Below are 22,143 nucleotides of genomic sequence, written 5' to 3'. Positions count from 1 at the left end.
AGTTCACGCGTAGCGGAAATACTGTAGATTTTTTGCAACGGATTTTGTTGAGGAAAGTAGCAGCAGAGTGGATGAGATTTGAACAAATCTCATCCACACGCTGTGTAAACGATAAGCGGAAAAAAATGCTCAGAAATTGACCTGTGGTGCGGTTTTTTAATCCGCAGCATGTGAAGTGTATTTGCGTAATCGCTGCTTTTTTTGGGCCATTTTCCCCATTGAATTCAATGGGAGGTAAAACCTGCAACAAATACCAGATGTTTACGATTTTTGTGACAACGGACACAACGGATTTCGACAACGGACATTCCGGGCGATAAACTGCACCAGAATTTGATGCGTTTTGTCATCTGGAATTCCCTGGGGCAACAGGGCGGAAACGCTGTTTACCTTTACGCAGTGTATCTGACCAATGTGAACTTACCCTTAGGGCTTATTCAGACGAACGTGATATATGTCCGTGCAACGCGCGTGATTTTCACGCGCGTCGCACAGACCGATGTTAGTCAATGGGGCCGTTCAGACTGTCAGTGATTTTCACGCAGCGTATGTCCGCTGCGTAAAACTCACAACATGTCCTATATTTGGCCGTGTTACGCGCTGCACGCACCCATTGACGTCAATGGGTGCGTGAAAACCGTGCACGGCACACGGAAGCACTTCCGTGTGCCGCGAGTGATGCACGCTACAGTAGTCAAATGAATGAATGAAAACAGAAAGCACCACGTGCTTTTCTGTTTACAAACATAAAAACAGAGTGTCATAATGATGCCGGCTGCGCGAAAATCACGCAGCCGCGCACCATATGATGATGACACACAGAGCTTTTGAGGATCTTTTGCGCGCGCAAAACGCACACGCTCATGTGAATCCGGCCTTAAGGTGTTTTTAGTGGCATTTTTGGTTTGGTGTCATTTTGTGTCAAAAAGCGTTAATAAAACGTAACATGCGCTTTTAAGTTGTTTTTGATTTGTCATTATGTACATGCTTTTTTTTGTGGCGTTTTTGAAGTAATACAGAGAAACCTATGGAAAAAATGCCATACTCAGAGCATGCTACGTTTGAAAAAAAATAAAAAAGCCATGTATTGCACTTGAGATTTTACTATACCCTTAAAGAGGCTCTGTCATCAGTTTAATACTTCTCTGTCTCTTACCTAATCTAATAAACACTTTAACCCCTTCCCGCACCTTGATGTTAATGCACGTCAATGTGAGCAGTCACTTTGCGCACCTTGACGTGCAGTTACGTCTGTGCTTTGACAGTTAACCGCCGCGCGGCGCTACACCGCAGCGGCGGTTAACTGTGCAGGGTGTCTGCCCTGCATTCCCCGTTGCCGATCAGCGGCCCATCGCTGCTGATTTCGGCAGTTAACCCCTTAATTGCGGCGTTCGATTTTGAACGCCACAATTAAGGTGTTTAGCGCCGATCGGCAGCCCCCATGTGAAATCACGGGGGCTGGCGATGGTACCCATGGCAACCGGACGCCAGACAATGGCTTCCGGGCTGCCATGTACAGACGCCTATGAGGACCAGCCGGAGGCTGGTCGTCGTAGGCTTCCCGTCAGTGTGACTGTTACGTCACAATGACAGTTGGAATGCATTACACTACGTGTGTAGTGTAATGTATTCCAGCAGCGATCAAAGCTGCAAGTCTAAGTGTCCCCTAGTGGGACAAGTGAAAAAAGTAAAAAAAAGAATAAAAAGGTTTTAAAAAAAAGTGTAAAAATAAAAGTTCTAAGTGATATAAACAAGAACTGCCTTTTTCTATAATAAGTCTTTTATTATAGGAAAAAAAATGAACACGTAAAAAAAAAGTACACATATTTGGTATCACCGCGTTCGTAACGACCCCAACTATAAAACTATAATATTATTTTTCCCGCACGGTGAACACCGCAAAAAAAATAAACGAAAAACAATGCCAGAATCACTATTTTTTGGTCACCACCCCTCCCAAAATATACAATAAAAAGTGATCAAAAAGTCACATGTACGCCAAAATAGTACCCATACAAACTACAACCCGTCCCGCAAAAAACAAGCCCTTACACAGCTTTTTTGGCTGAAAAATAAAAAACTTATGGCTCTCAGAATATGGTGACACAAAAAATAAATTCTTTTCTAAATAATTTATTTTATTGCGCAAACGCTGCAAAACATAAAAAAACGATATACATATGGTATCGCCGTAATCGTACCGACCCGCAGAATTAAATATAATGGTCATTTATAGCCCAGGGTGAACGCTGTAAAAAATAAATAAAAATCATTGTCAGAATTGATGGTTTTTGGTCACCTGGCTTGCCGAAAAATGGAATAAAAAGTGATCAAAAAAATCACATGTACCCCAAAATGGTACCAATGAAACCTACAGATTGTCCCGCAAAGAATAAGCCCTCAGGCCCCATGCACACGACCGTGCCCGCAATCACGGCCCGCGATTGCGGGCACGGCCGGCCGCTGACTGACAGACGCATTTTCGGGCCGTGCTCCCATACAAAGTATGGGAGCACGGCCCGCAAAATGCGAAAGAACGGACATGTTCCATAATTCCCGGAACATTTCCACGGCACTGACACCCTTCCGTAGTGCTACGGAAAGGTGTCAGTGTTCAATGAAAGTGAATGGGTCCGTTTTTGCGGACCGCAGCTGCGGTCCGCAAAAACGGAGGTTTTTTGCTGTCGTGTGCATGTGGCCTTACACGGCTCCAGTGGAGAAAAAATAAAAAAAAGTTCTGGCTCCCAGAATATGGCGATGCAAAATGTGCAGTGTGTTCCAAAAGCGGATAAGATCAGGCGCCATTTATAAGTGCCACAAAGGCCACATATCTGTGGATTATTATTTATTTACCGCATTATTATACCCTCTTATTATGCCCTGATGTACTCTGCCCAGCTTACATATGCCCCCACATTATAAACTGAAATACCAGCAAAACGCCAGAGCTACTACCAAGCAAAATCTGCGCTCCAAAAGCCAAATGGCGTCTCTCCCTTCTGAGCCCTACAGTGTGCCCAAACAGCCGTTTACGTCCACCGATATGGCATCGCCATACCCGGGAGAACCCGGTTAAAATTTTATGAGGTATTTGTGGCACAAACTGGGCACAACATATAGTGCACTAAAATGACACATCAGTGGAAAATTTTAATTTTCACTCTGCACCATCCGCTGCGCATTAAACCCTTCGCGCACCATGACTTAATAGCATGTCGTGGTGTGGGGGGTGATCTATGGAGCATCTCATGCACTGAGCCCGCGCCATACGCTGCGGGTGTCAGCTGTGTATTACAGCTGACACCCGGGACTAACGGACAGAAACAGCGATCACGCTGTTACAGGAGCCTGTAAAAATGACAATATACTGCAATACATTAGTATTGCAGTGTATTCTACCAGTGATCTAACGATTGCTGGTTCAAGTCTCCCAGGGGGACTAATAAAATGTGTAAAAACAAAAGTAAATAGTTATTATTAGTGGGAAAAATTAAATAAATATTTAAAGTCCAAAAATAAACCCTTTTCACATTTTTTCTCTAAAGTAATGTAAAAAAAAAAAAAAAAATACACAAAATTGGTATCGCTGCGTCCGTAAAAGTCCAAGATATTACAATATACCATTATTGAACTTGCACGGTTAACGTTGTGAAAAATAAAGAATTTTAAACGGCAAAATCACAGTTTTTTGGTCACCTTCGCTCTACCAAAAAATGTAATAAAAAGTGCTCAAAAAGTCTTATGTACCAAAAAATTATACCAATAAAAACTACAGCTCGTCCCGCAAAAAATAAGCCCTCACACCACTCTATTGACGGAAAAATAAAAAAGTTGTGGCTCTCGGAAAGCGGGAAGGAAAAACGAAAAAGAAAAACATGGATCAGTTCGGAAAGGGTTAATTACTTTCTAATGAAAAAACATTTATGACCACATGTGGGGTATAGCCGTACTCGGGAGAAATTGCTTTACAAATGTTGGAGTGCATTTTCTCCTTTATCCTTTGTGAAATTGAAAAAATTCAACATTTTAGTGGAAATAATGTTGATATTAATTTTCACGGCCTAATTCTAATAAATTATGCAAAAGATGTGTGGGGCCTAAATGCTCACTATACCCCTAGATAGATTCCTTAAGAGGTGTAGTTTCTCAAATGGGGTTACTTTTGGGGGGCTTCCACTGTTTCGGTCTCTCAGGGGCTTTGCAAATTCGACATGACACCCAAAAACTATTCCAGCTAAGTTTGAGCTCCAAAAGCCAAATAGCGCTCCTTCCCTTCTAAGCCCCGGTGTGGGTCCAAACAGCAGTTTATTACCACATATGGGGTATTTACGTAATCAGGAGAAATTGCTTTACAAATGCTGGGGTGCTTTTTCTCCTTTATTACTAGTAAAAATTAAAAATGTCTAAGTTCCTACAGAAAAAAAGTAGATTTTTACCTTTACAGACTAATTCCAATGAATTCAGCAAAACAACTGTGGGGTCAAAATGCTAACTTTACCCCTAGAAAAATTCCTTGAGAGGTGTAGTTTCCAAAATGGGGTCACTATTGGGGGGTTTCCACGGTTTTCATCCCTCCAGTGCATTGCAGACGCGACACGGCACTGAAAACTATTCCAGCAAAATCAGAAATCCAAATGGTGCTCCTTCTCTTCTGAAGTCTGCTGTGGGTCCAAACAGCAGTTTATTACCACATATGGGGTATTGCTATAATCGGAAGAAATTGCTTTACAAATGTTGGGGTGTTTTTTCTACTTTATTCCTTGCAAAAATTAAAAATGTCTACGTTTTTTCACAAAAAAAGTAGATTTTCATCTTCACATACTAATTCAAATAAATTTAGCAAAAAAACTGTGGGTTCAAAATCCTAACTATACCCATAGAAAAATTCCTTGAGGGGCATAGTTTCCAAAATGGGGTCACTTTTTGGGGGTCTTTACTGTTTTGGTACCACAAGACCTCTTCAAACCTGACATGGTGCCTAAAATATATAAAAAAAAAAGGAGGCCCCAAAATCCACTAGGTGCTCCTTTGCTTCTGAGGCCGGTGTTTCAGTCCATTACCGCACTAGGACCACATGTGGGATATTTCTCAAAACTGCAGAATCTGGGCAATAAATATTGAGTTGCATTTCTTGAGTTTTTGTTTGTTTCACCATGTGGGCGTTGTAAAGAAAAGTGTATGACGCTGACCAATCAGCGTCATACACTTCTCTTCATTCATGTCCAGCTTCATGCACAGCGTGATATCATGAGATCACGCTGTGACGTCACTCACTCCCATAGTTCCTTCACTGGAGGATGGAAGAGGGACCAGACATCGCCTCCAGTCTTGCCAGGACTACTGCTGAGGATAATCGTAGTGGCACGGCTGGAGGCGATGTCTAGTCAGTCTCCTGACGCTCCGGTGAAGGAACTGCGGGAGTGAGTGACGTCACAGCGTCTTCTAGCGGAGATCACTCGTGGCTGTGAATAAAGCTGGGCATGAATGAAGAGAAGTATATGATGCTATGCAGTGTACGGAGCCATCTGCTTCCTACACTGAACATTGCATAACAACCGATGCCTGGAGGCAGCCAGAGCAACTGATCGGTGCGGGTGATGGCGTCGGACCACCACCGATCATATACTGATGACCTATCCTGCAGACAGGTCGTAAGACAAAAAAACGTCCCGTGCCCGAACAACCCCTTTAAAGTCTATAGTCAAATATTAATGCCTGCAAAAACGCCAGCATAAGGCTATAAGTACAGGCATAAGGGTATATCCACACATTAAAACCCGCATCTAAAACGCATCTGAAAACCAGTCCATTGCTATGGACTATTTGCGCCTTTGCTCTCAGACAGTTGTGAAACAGAAGTTCCCAGATGTGATAATGTCACAATAAATGTAATATTTCTGCTCCTTCCTGTACATCTCCACAACCCTATGTAATGCCGTCATGTGTTGAGTGTACACACCATATCCTGCAGTCTCTATGGAGAGAACCAGAACTACCACTTTAACGGCCGAGCCGTGCACTTCCTACTAGCAGTGGTCACAAGGGTGGGGGTGTAGTCACACATCATCCGCCTGTAGTCAGTGCAGTCACAGGAGGAACGACGAGGAGGTGGCCAGAGGTCCTCCCGCTTATAAGACTCCGGTAAGACTGTATGTCACTGTTACTTCCCTCACGTGAGAAGGGACAAGAAGTGTGTGAAATACACCGGGGGCGACAGCGGAAGCGCAGCTTGTATACTACATGTATGTAGAGGCGCATACAGTACATGTACAGTACAAGTAATGGCTGCAGTCACCACAGCATCGCCCCATGTACTGCTCCGCTCAGACAAGCGTTATATGGGGAAGTTCTAGAACTTACAACACAATTCCATGAGGCCCCACCCTCTTCCTGCTCCGTGATCCGGTATTACTACTGTCATACTAGTGCCTGCTCTATGTACCAGAAGTTGTATGTATATTTATTTCTGTTAGTTATGGGAGTATTACCAAAACTAGTGCAAGCGAAATGTGAAGTTGTCCATAGCAACCAATTAGGTTATAGCTATCTTTTCAGGGGCTCATTAGAAGATGAGAGCTGCATGCTGATTGGTTGCTATGGGCGACTGCTTAATTGTACCCTTGCACTACTTTGAGTAAATCTTCCACGGTGTGTAAGCCACCTATGATGTCTGTTTAGATGCCACCTCTGGACATACCCGCTCTACCAGCAGCTTACACCTACTTGTAGCAGGAGTCATTTAGCCAATGAACGTAAAGAAGGTTTTATTCATACAGGCAGGTTACATTGTATTTTTTTTATGTAGATTTAATGCGGTTTCTTTATGTTTTTGTTGTTTTGTTTTTTATATATATATATATATATATATATATATATATATATATATATATATATATATATATATAGCTGGCAATAAAACAAATTTTCCTGTTTTTTTTTTTTTTAATTTTTTTAAAAATTTTTACAATCCGACGGAGCCCATTGACTGCATGATTTTCTGTCATGGTGTCTGGCAAAAAAAAAAAAGGGAACCTGTGATACAGACGTGAACATAGCCTTAGTGAACTGATGATAATACAGTTTTGTGTATAGGGAAATGACAGAATGTATATCCACACACAGGGCTTCTTTAGATGCATAGAAAGCCTATACAGGTATCAGGTCCAGGCAGTTCTTCCACTTGTTGAATGTGTTCCAATACACACTGGGAAGATTTATCAAGACAAAAGTGGAGTCCTTAGATGTTGAGGGAGGTGTTTTTGGAAGTTTTTTGCCACGGTTTCTGCGGCAAAAAAACGCGCCGAAAAACTCAGTGTGAACAGGGCCTAAGGCCTCATGCCCACTTCAGTTTTTTCCTTCAGGGTGCTATCCGTTTTTGTCACTGATAGCACCCTGAACCCATTCATTTCAATGGACCCATGCACTCTTCTTTTGACGGATCCATTGTTCCGTTCTGTCAAAAGTAGAGCATGTCCTACTTTGGTCAGTGATTCCGTGACCGCGGGGCCCATAGAAGTCAATGGGTCCGTCAAAAAAACGGACGGCACACGGAAGGCTTCTGTGTGCCGTCCGTTTTTGACGGATTCTCAGAAAACATTCTCAGAATCGCTTAGATAGGTAAAAGCATTCCAAAGTTATTACCACATAAAGTGACACATGTCAGATTTTAAAAATGAGGCTCTGTCAGGAAGGTTAAAAGTGGCTGCAGCGTCAGGGCCGATTCTAGACAAAGTGTGGCCCCAAATGATGAATTAGGGCTTGTTCACATCTGCGTAAGGGTTCTGTTGATGGCTTCCATCAGACCTTTCTGTCAGGGGTACCCATGAACTGATTATCATTGATTTCAATGGTAATGTTTCCGTTTGTCTCCATTCCATAAGGTTTCAGTTTTTTTGGCAGAAATAGCGCAGTCGACGGAAACCAAACGCTGATGTGAACACACCCTTACTGTATCAATAATGCCGTCAATTCAGAAGGCGGTGTGCAGAGAACTGCATCGCTGATTTTTAGCGCTTCCAGGAGTGTTGTAAGCCCCTAAATCATATGTCCCCCCTCTCACAAAAAAATTATCTATATACATATACAGTTATTACATAATACCCGTATACCAGATGAAATATTACCTGCATACTGTTACTGAACACAACTCCCTATTATAAGACCAATAACACAATATAAGGTCCAAATAATACCGCCACACCATAACCACATAGTGACTGAATAATACCCCATACTGTTACTTAATAATACCCCCATACTGTTACTTGATAATACTGCCACATCATAACCATATAGTGATTGAATACTACCCCCACACCATAACCACGTAGTGACCGAATAATACCACTATACTGTTAGTGAATAAATCCGCTGCACTATAACCACATAGTAATACCCCCATACTGTTACTGAATAATACCCCCATACTGTTACTGAATAATACCCCCATACTGTTACTGAATAATACCCCCATACTGTTACTGAATAATACCCCCATACTGTTACTGAATAATACCTCCACCCCATAACCACATAGTGACTGAATAATACCCCCATACTCTTACTGAATAATACACCCATACTGTTACTGAATAATACCCCCATATTGTTACTGAATAATACCTCCATACTGTTACTGAATAATACCCCATACTGTTACTGAATAATATCCCCATACTGTTACTGAATAATACCCCCATACTGTTACTGAATAATACCCCCATACTGTTACTGAATAATACCTCCACCCCATAACCACATAGTGACTGAATAATACCCCCATACTCTTACTGAATAATACACCCATACTGTTACTGAATAATACCCCCATATTGTTACTGAATAATACCTCCATACTGTTACTGAATAATACCCCATACTGTTACTGAATAATACCTCCATACTGTTACTGAATAATACCTCCATACTGTTACTGAATAATACCCCCATACTGTTACTGAATAATACCTCCACCCCATAACCACATAGTGACTGAATAATACCCCCATACTGTTACTGAATAATACCACCACACCATAACCACATAGTGACTGAATAATACCCCATACTGTTACTGAATAGAAAACACTATAAAAAGACCAATATTACCACCATATAGTAACCATATAGTGATAGATGGCAGTTATACACAGGACCTCTGCAGACCATATAATATTACCTCCATACTGTGACAATATAGTGGTAGATGCCAGTTATACAGAGGGGCCCTGCAGACGATATAAGTGATTACAGCACATTTATATCCAGTGGTTTACAGGTGATGTTTTCTCTGATTAGAGTCGTTCGCTTTCCCTTTTTCTCTCTATCCGGCCCAGACCACTGTGACAACTTATTGCAGCCACGACTCAGAATTTGACACCCAGACATGTTGGTTTCTTGCTTTTCCAGCACCCTCCCCATCCATACCCCATCCTCTAAACAAACTCATAATCTACAGTGTCCCAGATAGTAATAATAATCCCTCAGTGCTCGACACAATAAAAGTGCATCATCAGTAACCGTGCCCCCACAGTAATAATGCCCCCTGTAGATAGCGCCACACACAGCCTCCTGTAGGTAGCGCCACACACTGCCCCCTGTAGGTAGCGCCACACACAGCCCCCTGTAGGTAGGGCCACACACAGCCCCCTGTAGGTGGAGCCACACACAACCCCCTGTAGATAGCGCCACAATCCTCCCCTTGTATATAGTGCCACACAGCCCCCCCTTAGTAGTTGGTGCCACACAGCCCCACTCTTGTAGATGGTGCCACACAGCCCCACTCTTGTAGATGGTGCCACACAGCCTCCCTTAGTAGATAGTGCCACACAGCCCCCCCTTGTAGATAGTGCCCCACAGCCCCCTGTGGATAGTGCTGCACACAGCCCTGACACACAGCGCCCTGTAGATAGCGCCACACACATACAGCCCCCTGTAGATAGTGCCACACACACAGCCCCCTGTAGATAGCGCCACACACATCCCCCTGTAGATGGCCATACACACAGATCCCTGTAGATAGCGCAACACAATGTGTTGGGAGGACACTTAGCAGGTAAAAAAATGAAAGCGCGCATCTTGCAGAAGTTTTTATGACCAGGGGTAATTACTGAAGTTAAGAAATATTGTGAATACTGACCTAAAGGTCAGTTGACCTCCCCTGTTTCCCATTTTTATGGCCCACTTGTACCATTGCCCATTATAGAAGTTCCTTCTAAAGGATTGCCATGGGTCTAGTGGATCCCTTGGTGAAGTTCACTGGGGACACCTGTACATTTTGGTTGCAATAAGAGCTATCCAGAAGCAGTTTATTTTAAGATATACATCCTCCAAGTACATTGCTAATGAACTATTTCATATGTTTATCCATACTGGTATACCCAAAGTGATCCATACCGATAAAGGCACTCCTTTTATATCTGAGGTAATGAAAGAATTCTGCAAACGTAAAAATTAGACCCCTATGAACTTCTGTATACCATTCTCAGATGGCCTAGAGGAAAGGTTTAACAAAACCTTGAAAGGCGTGTTCAGGAAAGTGGATGCTAAAGAGGGGAAAGACTGAGATTGGTGTTTGCCATCCTTAAAGTTCCACAGGCTCCATTTGAATTGCTATATGGGAGACGACCATGTCGCCTCCTTGATATAGCCAAGGAAACCTGGGAGCAAAAGGCCACGCTTCACCGAAGCATTATTGAGCATATTATTAGTATCCTGGATGGAATTGCGACTATAATGCCAACAATAAAGGAACACATGATGCAAGAGACCCAAAGCAGGATATATAATAGGTCAGCCAAAATGAGGACCTTTTATCCTGGTCTTAATAACCACTGTGGAAGGCAAGTTCCTTGCTAAGTAGTAGGGCTCATATGAAATAATGGAGACTGTTGGTAATGTACATTATAAAGTGTATCAGCCATGAAAATGAAAGTCTGAGCAGATATACCACGTTAACATAACGATGTTATGGAAAGATAGAGAGGCACTTGCTGCAGTGAGATTGGCGGTTTTTCACACTTGAAAGTTTTAGCAGGTAAATTGCAGGGTAATGCTGATGCCCTGTCAAGTGTACATTGCTTCTCAGCAAAACGTGTCCGACCCCGCTTGGTCGAACAGAGGGAGAGGGTAGGTGAGATGGTGAATGGATAAGAGCTGGACGGGAGGGTATTTCTTCCCCAGGACATTCTCTTATGTACATAAGCGCCAGACTACATTGTCTTAACCCCTTCCCCCTGCTGGCATTCTGGGCCCTAATGTCCAAGCCATTTTTTAGATTTTTCCATTGTCACATTCGAAGAGCTGTAACTTTTTTATTTTTGCGTCGGCATAGCTGTATAAGGTCTTGTTTTTTGCGGGACGACTTGCAGTTTTTATTGGTACCATTTGAGAGTAGATGCGACTTTTTGATCACTTTCTATCACATTTTTTTAAAGTCAGGATTAACAGAAAACAGCAATTTTTCCATTGTTTTTTATTTTATTTTTTACGGCGTTCACAGTGCGGGTTAAATAATGTAACAGCTTTATAGTCGGGGTCGTTACGGACGCGGCGATACCAAATATGTGTAACTTTTTTGCTTTATTGTAGTTTTTTTAATAGTAAAGCATTTTTTAAGGGGAAAAGCTGGGTTTTTCATTTTTTTTTTTTCACTTTTCTTTTTTATTAACTTTATTAAACTTTTTTTACTTTTTTACTAGTCCCACTAGGGGACTTCACTATCCTCCGATCGCTATTATAATACACTGCAATACTTTTGTATTGCAGTGTATTACTGCCTGTCCGTTTAAAACGGACAGGCATCTGCTAGTCATGCCTGCGGCATGATCTAGCAGGCATTCGCTGCAGGCAGACCTGGGGGTCTTTATTAGACCCCCGGCTGCCATAGAAGACACAGACACTCGGCGATTTTATCGCCGGGTGTCAGTGAGATGAGAGGGAGCTCCCTCCCTCTCTCCAAAACCATTCAGATGCGGTGCTCGCTATTGTGCACCGCATCTGAAGGGTTAAACGGGTGAGATCCATACTAATATCGATCTCACCCGGCAGAGCAGGGACGCCCCCAGCCCTCAGCTGCTTCTGGCAGCTGAGAGCAGGGAGATTTCACGGCTCCCTGCTCTGTTTACTTTATTCTACAGCAGCGACGTAGTTTGGCGGCGCTCTAGAATAAAGCCCACTAATGACCGCCGTAAAAAGACGTATCGGCGGTCATTAAGGGGTTAAAGAGGATCTGTCATGTTGTTTTTTTTTTTAAACAACATCCCTCCCCTTATTCCCCACCTTCTCCCGATTCTAGCGCTGTAAAAAAAATATGTTTTATTGATGCCCCCGTGTCTCGCTACGGCCCCGGCGCCATTTGGCGCCTAGTATGATAATTTTGAGTAAAGTAGTCATTGAGTAAATATTTTTTTATATTTCAAATTGCAGGTTTGGCAAGACTTCTATGTACCGGACCTTGTGCCTTGCCTATTGCATGTGAACACTGGTTTTTCTCTCTATATTGTAAAGTGTAGTCAAGTATGATTTTTTTATTTTTTGGCGAGAGAGGCGTAAATGCCCGAAAATTTGCGTTATTTGTCACTTTGGAGCCATTTGAGACTTTTCTACACCTGAAAATTGCCATGAAAATGTTGTTCACTTCCCCTCTAAGTTGAAAGACATCAATGTATCAGGGCCCTAATAAAAGAATCCACAAAAATGATAGAGAATGAATGACTACTTTATTCTGTTTAGCTGCATACAAAGTTTAATAGCTGCGGGCATGTATCATGTTTTATAGATATATTTTATGTTAAAAATGAATTATTCAGTATACAGGAATACAGTATTCTACAATCTAATCCAAGGCTGCAACAAAACCATAAGGGTAGCTGTGACACTTCACAGTCAACTAAGGCTGAATTCAGACGACCGTAGTATACGTTCATGTGACGGCCGTTAACACAACAGCCGTCACACGGACGCATGTATTTCAGTGGGACTGTTGTTTCAACGGAGCATGTGAAGGGTCTGTTGAAAAATAGAATATGTCCCGGGGATCCGTGAAAACGGGACCCACACAGGTGCAACTCGGACATGAAAAACGTCCAGTTTGCACTCGGTCGTGTGAATCTGCACTAAACTTATCAAGGACTTTTTGTCAAGGTGAATGCCTTCAGCCCACAAATGTACACTTAGACTGTTAGGTCCTGTTCACACTGAGTTTTTTTCCGCGGAAACCGTGGCAAAAAATGGCCGAAATTGATTTCAATGGGAGGTGGAGGTGTTTTTTTTATCGTGAGCAAAGAAAAACGCTCACGGGAAAAAGGAAGTGCATTGAAATCAATGGGAGACGGAAATAAACGTGGTTTTTTTACACGTTTTTCGGCAAAAAACACTTGCGGTTATTCCATCTCTCTGGGGAAGAGATAGCTAAAAAAAAACGCGGCAAAAAACGTGTGTGGTGCAAAACCACTTAAAAAGAAAACCAGAGCTGATTTTTCCAGGCAGAATTTTCTACCTGCAAAAAACACTGTGTGAACATACCCTCAGGCCTCAAGCACACAACCGTAGCCATGTGCAAGGCCGTGATTTTTGGGTCGGCCGGCCGCAGAGGGTCACCTGCGAGCCGCCCGCAAATCGCGGGCCTTGCACATGGCTGCGTCCATTTTTTCCTATGAGCCTGGACTGCAGAACACAGCCATAATAAGACATGTCCGTTCTTTCTTCGGTCCAGACTCCTGGGCCATGCAGGGACCATGGAAACCACGGTCATAGAAATGAATGGGGCCGCAATTCTCCATTGGATTTTCGGTGGAACTGCGGCCGCAAAAGCACGTTCGTGCGCATGGGGCCTTCTAGTTTCTCTGAAACCTGGGTGTGACAGCTACACTTTACGGTTTAAAGAGGCTCTGTCACCACATTATAAGTGCCCTATCTCCTATATAAGGAGATGGGCGCTGTAATGTAGGTGACAGTAATGCTTTTTATTTAAAAAAACGATCTTTTTTCACAACGTTAGGAGCGATTTAAGTTTATGCTAATGAGCTTTCTTAATGCCCAAGTGGGCGTACTTTTACTTTCGACCAAGTGGGCGTTGTACAGAGGAGTGCATGACGCTGACCAATCAGCATCATGCACTCCTCTCCATTCATTTACACTGCACTTGCGATATAGTTATATCACTATGTGCAGCTACATACACAAGCCCTAACATTACTACAGTGTCCTGATAATGAATACACATGATCATCCAGCCTGGACGTCATGTGTACTCAGAATACTGACACTTCTGAATCTTTTATGTGAGATTCTAGCAACGGATACGAAATCTCGCGAGATTACGAGATAAACAAGATTTCGTATCCGTTGCTGTAAATCTCACAGAAAAGATTCAGAAGTGTCAGGATTCTGAGTATACATGACGTCCAGGTTGGAAGGTCATCTGTATTCATTATTAGGACACTACAGTAATGTTAGGGCTTGTGTATGAGGTTGCACATAGTGATATAACTATATCGCTAGGCAGTGTAAATGAATGGAGAGGAGTGCATGATGCTGATTGGTCAGCGTCATGCACTCCTCTGTACAACGCCCACTTGGTCGAAAGTAAAAGTACGCCCACTTGGGCATTAAGAAAGCTCATTAGCATAAACCAAAATCGCTCCTAACGTTGTGAAAATAGATTGTTTTTTTAAATAAAAAGCATTACTGTCACCTACATTACAGCGGCCATCTCCTTATATAGGAGATAGGACACTTATAATGTGGTGACAGAGCCTCTTTAATAAAGTACTGTTCTCTATTACTATGGGTAGTTCAGAACAGAGTTGTTACATTATTGGATTTTCTGCGGAATGAGATGTTTTTAAAATGAGAGAGTTTCAATGCTGATCTGATTTTTACATTTACTCAGTTTTCAGAAATGGCTCAACCTGAGCAAGGGGGAGAATTTCGTCCAGTGGCGCTTGGAGCACAAGCTCTTCCTGCCTCAGAAATCAACCATGACACCAGGAGTAAGCTAGCTCAAGAGGAGAAGAACAAGCCACAGGATTCCAGCCAACAATATATCATGAGAAAGTTCTTTGTTGCCAGGGTAAAACAAATATGTAGATTATATAGATGCTGTTATCATTCTTGAGCTGAGAAATGAGCCCATAACAAGCGCCGATAATTACTGGTCAATCTTTAAAAGACTGATTTTCAGGAAAGTATAAAAGATAAAATTAGCTGACGAAGGAGCGTTTCCACAGGGCACTTGTAAATTGGCCTTTGAAGTAAATTTCCAGCCCAAAACTGATTAGACAGTTTTGTTTAAGATAAGACTCCCCAATCCCTAATGTTGTGACACCATTTCTGAGATAGGAAATTCAGGTTCTGTCCAGTTCGTGCAGTCCCAGCTTTCTTTTATAGGGCTGTCGTGGCTGTGTGCCTTAAAGCGGTTGTCGCAGAATCGACAATTATCACCTATCAACAGGTTGGGTGATAATTGTCTTATCGCTAGAGGCCCCACAGCTGGGACCTTCACCAATCACGAGAACAGGGATCCTGAACTCCATTACTCCTCACTGCTTCACCGCAGTGAAGTGAATGGAGCAGTGGTTGAGCATACGCGCTGCTGCTCCATTCAAAGTCTATGGGAATAATGGAAACATCCGAGATCAGCAATCGCCGGCTTCCATCAGTCAATAGACATTGATTTTCGGGGGTGGTGCAGGCTCAACCAGCGCTCTATTAAAGCTTCTCACTGCAGGGGATGCAGTTAGGTGTAATAGGGGGCTTCTAGACCCCTGTTTTCACGATTGGTCGAGGGGGCCCAGCGGCGGGCCCTTCAGTGATCAGACAATTATCACCTATCCTGTGGATTGGTGATAATTGTCGATTCTGTGACAACTCTTTTAACTACACCTGCTGCAGCCCAACTCCTTTCATAATAAAGTTTTCACCCGAGTAAGATCCAAATAAGTTTTTTATTATACCGAAGAGCAAGACTGTTAGGACTCATTCAGACGAATATGTTCCTCGTCCTTGTGCTGTCCGTTGAAATAACAGACAGCACACGGACCCATGCAAATCAATAGGGCTATTCAGACATGCGTGATTTTTCACACAGCATGTGTCTGTTTCGTGAAACTCACTGCATGTCCTATTTTGGTCAGTTTTTGCGCCCCTTATCGCCCATTGTTGTCTATGGGTGCGTGAAAAACACGGACAGCACACGGACCACATCCGTGTTCTGTCCGTGTTTCACGCATCAGTTGTTAAATGTAGAGAAATAAAAAAAAAAGTAAGTGCTTGCAGAGGATAATCATGGATGTGAAAAACGGATGCCACACGCAAAGCACACTGATGCCACACGGAACGCACACTGATGGCACACAGACATGAAATGCAGGAAATACGGTCTGTTTTTGCACACGCAAATTGGACACGCTCACTAAGGCTTGGGACACTGGCTTATCTGCCGGACCAGACCAACTGTGAAACAAGCCAGGCCAAATCTGAGCGGTTATTTTTGGCCTGGAGGTTGACTCTACCTGATTTACATCTCAGGAGCCTGTAGGCATAGATTGTCTGGTGCCTAACGCTGCCTGTCAAGTAGACCACACCTTATGACATATGGCTTTAAAATTTTGTCTGCTCTTACAAAATAAAGCAAAACATCTGGCATCCACTGTAACCTTCCTCTTGTTTTTTCCAGAGTGTCCTCTTAGTTCCACAGCACTGTGATTGCCTAAGTAACATAATTAAAGGACTTTTCATGGACTGATATTATTGACCTATAGGTCATCAATATCAGATTGGTGGGATCTGACTCCCGGCACCCCCACCAATCAGTTGATAGAAGGGAGGTCTCCTCATTGCTGACCAGACTCAGCTCTGTACATTTGGTAGTGACTGTGCCTGGTATTGCAGCTCTTTGCAGCTCAGTCCCATTCAAATCAGGCACAGCCACTTCTGAATGTACAGAGCTGTACCCGGCAAACAAAGAAGAGGCCGCAGCACTCAAAGAAACTCTGCTGCTCCTTCATTCAGCGGATCAATAGGGGACGGGGAGTTGGAGCCCATCGATCTGATATTGATGACTTATCGAAGAATAAGTCTTCAATATCAAAGTCCCTAACCACCCCTTTAATGCACATAAATACATAGGAATAAACACTTTTCCAATGTCTGAAGTTCCCTTCAGCAGACACCCTTCCTCCAAAGATTGATACCTATAGACACTGGCCAACGGTAGGAAAAATAAGAAAAGATATAACCCTGCCAAGGTGTAAAGTAACATGTAACCACATATCACAATCAACTGTGGTAGTGCGTTTACATAAAAGGGGTTATCTGGGGGACCAAAAATTGCTTTGGATGTACATTTTTATGTGAAGAGAAGTCACTTACTAATGTACTTTAATTTTTAATTCTGCACTGAATCGTGCAGTTTAAACCTGGAAAAAGTGGTGTCGATAGTCCTGTATTTTTCCTAATATTGATGACGCGCCGACACAGCCCCACATGACTGAGGGCTTGCTTCCTGTGCTGCTCGTGTCGACGTGTTATCAAGCACATGATTGCAAGGGGCAGGCACATTGCCTATCTCTGGAGTCGCCAAGCAGATTATCAGCTAGCGCTCTGCCCGGGACTCCAGCACTGCTCCCGACGTAACTGTCCATATATGGACAGTGACTTCAGGGGTATTCTATTTCTGTAGTCCTCGAGCAGACCATCAGCTGATGCTCTGCCTGGGGACTCCAGCATGGCTCCCGACGTCACTGTCCACATGTGGACAGTGACATCAGGAGTTACCTATTACTAAAGTCTTCGAGCAGACCATCAGCTGATGCTCTGCCCTGGACTTCAGCAATAGAATACCCCTGAAGTCACTGTCCATATATGCGACTCCTGCTCCTGACAGTGACAATGGGAGCAGTGTTGGAGTCCAGGGCAGAGCGCTAGCTGATGATCTGCTCGGTGACTCCAGCAATCGGCAATGTGCCAGCCCCTTGCGGTCATGCGCTTAATAACATGCCGACACGAACAGCACTGGAAGCAAGCCCTCAGTCACATGATTCGACAGCGCGTCAACAATATTAGGAAACAGGACTCTCAGAACCAATTCTCCGAGTTTGAACTGCACGATTCAGTACAGAATTAAAAATTAAAGTACATTAGCAAGTGACTTAATGTCACATAAAAATATAAATCCAAAGCAATTCTTGGTCCCCCGGATAACCCCTTTAAAACTCAAAATTAAAGGCAGTAAGGAGATATTCAAGACCAGGAAAGAACCTCAGATTACTAATGTACAGTATTTAGAAGCTATAAGGACAAACTGTATGTGCCACATCAAATGTTGGATTACTCACAGTTATACACATATAATGTAAATGGTTGTATTTAACCAATCCACTGATGGACAATGGCAGTATATACAGAAATTATAAACATTCTGCATTGTTCTACGCAAATATTTGCATTATATTGTATGTTATTCTATGTCTACCCTACATGCTGTGTAATGTAGTAGACACTCTTGGTAATTTTAGGTTGAATATACCCAGGATACAGGTCCTGCTATGTTAACTATGATTGCCAAAGAACATATGCATACTCATATTTATCCACACACAGTACAATGCCTCGTGTTAGAGATAAACCATGACTGTAAGTCACAAGATTTTTCTCTAAACCAACAACATTCCATATATTCTTGACTTTTGAAAACGACACAGATTATATTTTAAAATATTTGTGGAAACCATATTATCTTAATATTATGCATCATGCATGTTCATTGGTGAAAGACTCTTTTCGGAGCAGCTGCCAGCTGTTCTCTGTACACTGACAAATATCATTTCATAGGTTAAATAATTGATCATGTATTTTTTGGATAGTGAATATTTTGCACAAATATATGCCTCCAGAAACGAATTACGATTGTTGGCAACAACATTACAAATGAAAAAGTGAGCTAAAATCCTTTAAGGGTGGTTTGAAGAATGTGTTCTAAGCCGATCCTTGATATAACTAGGGCAAGCATAGATGACTGCTCACTTTTTAAATGTTCCCGTCTTTCTTTCTTAGCCAGGAGCCTTTGATCAAGCTGTTGAGGATCTGAAAAACCAGCTGTTATCAAAGGAGAAGGAAACTGTTAATAGTGTCTGGCTGCTAACAGAGTAAGTATCGTGCTAAAGTCAGTAGATAAATGTTATTCTCAGCACTACATATAAGTGCCTATGCGCCATACAAACATGTTTCATCCATCTACAAGGCTATTCCGCTTTGATACAATGAGCGTTTATTTCTGTTTGTTACTGAGAATATATTTGCTGTAAATGGTCTGGCACAATAAGCGTTGTGTGCCAGCTCTGCACTGGCACTGGAATCATGTTTTCTATTTGTTTCTAGTTAAACATATCCCCAGGAGGTTGCTGTTGAAGAAACAGAATGACAAAAACATTCAACCACCATAGCTGACACCTTAGTCTAGAATGGAGATATGTCTTGTAATTAAAGCACTGAGCAGGTGGCAGGGAACAGCTTGCGGAAGGACGCACTGTACACAATATCCAGGGAAGCTTTTTACTTTTCTTAAAGGAACAGAAATATATTTTAATCTTAGACACTCCTGGCTGCTATATTTATGTGTTGTATAGCACTTTTACGTTAACTACCCTCAGTCCTATATTAACACCTTACTTTGTTGTACCAAGAAGGGTTAACGCTCCAAGCAGCATCTCAGTGAGGCTTCTGTCCACCTGCTTTTTCAGTACAAAGTTGTAGCTGCATCTTGCACCGAATCTTGTATTCGTCAGATCTGTGGGACTGACAGGCTCAGTGACAGCGGATCGAACTGTCAACGACCACATCTAAGTTCATAACTTAGATGTGATCGATTACAAGTGGTTCCTGCGTGTCTCTGACCCGCTGTCACTGGACCCATGAGTCCCGCGGACCTGACGGATACAGGATTCAATGCAAGATACAGCTGCTCTGTATACAGAATACAAAGCAGATGTATCTCAAAAAGTAAGAATCATTTTGAATAAAATGTATTCAGGAAATTGCACCAATCACACTGATGTAAAATTTTGTTTCCGGAAAAAGCCGAACAGACACGAAGTGGCTGAGCGCTCACACGAGCGCTTCAGCTGCTTCGTTCTAGTGATTGGTGGGGGTCTCAGTGCTTGGACCCCCACCAATGCAAACTTCTGACATGTCACTATGACATGTCAAAAGTTTGTCAAATGTTTAGCTACACTTTAACTTATTTTATTTTTTCATAGACGTAGTGGTATGAAGGCTGTTTTTTTGCGGACGAGCTTCGTTTTTATTGGTGCCATTTTGGTGTACATGCGACTTTTTGATCACTTTGTATCCTATTTTTTTGGAGGCAAGGTGACCAAAAAACAGCAATCCTGGCATAGTTTTTTTTTTTTATACAGCGTTCACCATCAGTTATATATTACATGTTATCTTTATTCTGCGGGTCAGTACGATTTCGGCGATACCATATTTATAGCACTTTTTTTATGTTTTACAACTTCTTGCACAATAAAATTAGTTTTGTAAAAAGAATGTATTTTTCGCCATGTTGTGAGAACGTTTTCATTTTTTAGTGGACGGAGCTGTATGAGGGCTTGTTTTTTGCGAGATAAGCTGTAGTTTTTAGAAGTACTGTTATTGAACACTTTTTATTCTAATTTTTGGAAGCAAGGTGACCAAAAAAAACAGCAATTCTGTCAGGATAAATGGCAGGATAGCGGGATAAATAACAAAATATTTTAATAGTTCAGGCCGTTATGGATGCAGAGATACCAAATATGTATGATTTATTTTTTTTTTTCAGTAATAAAGGACTTGATAAGGGAAAAAGGGCGTTTGCGTTTTATTTTATTACTTGAAACTTTTATTTTCTTTTTTACAACTTTTTTTTTTATGCACTTTGTTTTTTTTTAGTCCCACTAGGGGTCTTGAAGTTCCAACTGTCTGATGTCTATTCTAATACATTGGACTACCTATGTAGTGCAATGTATTAGAACTGTCATTCTTTCACTCACAGCAAGCCGATTAGGCTCAGCCTCTGGGCAGGGCCCAATCAGCATTCGTAATTGGCAGACCAGGAGGCCATTGTTAGGCTTCCTGCTGCCATAAGAGCCATCGGTACCCCTGCGATAGCATCGCAGGGGTTCCAAATTGGCTACAACCTACTAAGATGCAGCGATCACTTTTGATCGCTGCATCTCAGGGGTTAATGGCAAGGATCGGAACTAGCTCCGATCCCTGTCGTTACAGCAATGTGTCAGCTGTAACAACTATTCCAAGTGCTGCTTCAAAGGCATTTCATTCAGCCAACCAGAACCCTACTATGTACTGATGAGGAGCTTCAACTCCGAAACAGTGCTTCCTTTAGTTTGGCTGTTAACCCATGTCATGTTTCAAGACTCTTTGTAGGGTTGGACTTTGACTTGAGGGACTGTTTTCTTTCTTCTGGAGAAGAGCTATTTTGCATGGACATCATAAGAATGGCCTCCATGTAATTCTAATGTGTAAACAGACGCGGATTCCTCCAGCAATAACAGCTTGTCGCTGGGGAGTAGAAAATCTGGCTCCACACCGATTGACTGATCGATGCACCAACTTCTTTTTTTAAAGCATTCATCTTTATAAGACAACCCCTTTAATGTATTGCAAAAGATTCACAGTGAGGGCTTTTGGGCTGAGCCCGCCCCATAAGTAGAGCGTGTCGGCTGTATGTTACAGCCGACACTTCACTGCAACGAATAGGATTTCGCTAGTTTAACATCTTAGATGCCGCGGTCTACAGCGACTGTTGCATCTAAGCCGTTAGAAACAGGTCGGTCCCCTCCGACATACCATTGCCCCCCACCCACTGCGACATGATGAGCCTGTGAAAATCACGACATCGTTACATAGTTAGTTGAAAAAAGACACATGTACATCAAGTTCAACCAAGAGAAGGGAAACATTTCTACACATACATTAGTATTGCAGTATATTGTGCAATCGATCCAACGATCGCTGGTTCAAGTCTCCTAGGGGACAATTTAAAAAGTTAAATACAGTTAAAAAAAAGAGTTTAAAACTGTTATTAGATGTTCAGCTAGCATTACAACGGAAAAATAAGGCTTGGTAACTAGAATACAAGGC

The 22,143-nt window shown here is 42.4% G+C and overlaps 1 protein-coding gene across 4 annotated transcripts in view; it reads left to right on the top strand.

Moving 5' to 3' along the window:
- The first annotated feature begins 6,020 nt into the window (after window positions 1-6,020).
- Window positions 6,021-22,143, top strand: part of TPRG1 (tumor protein p63 regulated 1) — a 79,839-nt gene continuing 63,716 nt past the window's right edge. The window contains exons 1-3 of one of the 4 annotated variants that reach the window (XM_075864084.1): window positions 6,021-6,141; window positions 14,901-15,073; window positions 19,057-19,148. In XM_075864084.1, coding sequence (XP_075720199.1) covers window positions 14,903-15,073; window positions 19,057-19,148 — 263 coding nt within the window. In that variant the 5' untranslated portion in view covers window positions 6,021-6,141; window positions 14,901-14,902. Of the gene's footprint in view, window positions 6,142-6,195; window positions 6,406-6,671; window positions 6,777-14,893; window positions 15,074-19,056; window positions 19,149-22,143 lie in introns of those variants that run through there. The other 3 variants (XM_075864079.1, XM_075864083.1, XM_075864078.1) reach the window with 3 other exon arrangements.

Source organism: Rhinoderma darwinii, chromosome 4 (genome assembly GCF_050947455.1).
Source record: "Rhinoderma darwinii isolate aRhiDar2 chromosome 4, aRhiDar2.hap1, whole genome shotgun sequence".
Taxonomy (NCBI): domain Eukaryota; kingdom Metazoa; phylum Chordata; class Amphibia; order Anura; family Rhinodermatidae; genus Rhinoderma; species Rhinoderma darwinii.
Note: the sequence above shows the minus strand (reverse complement) of the source record. Positions and strands in the feature narration are given on the sequence as shown.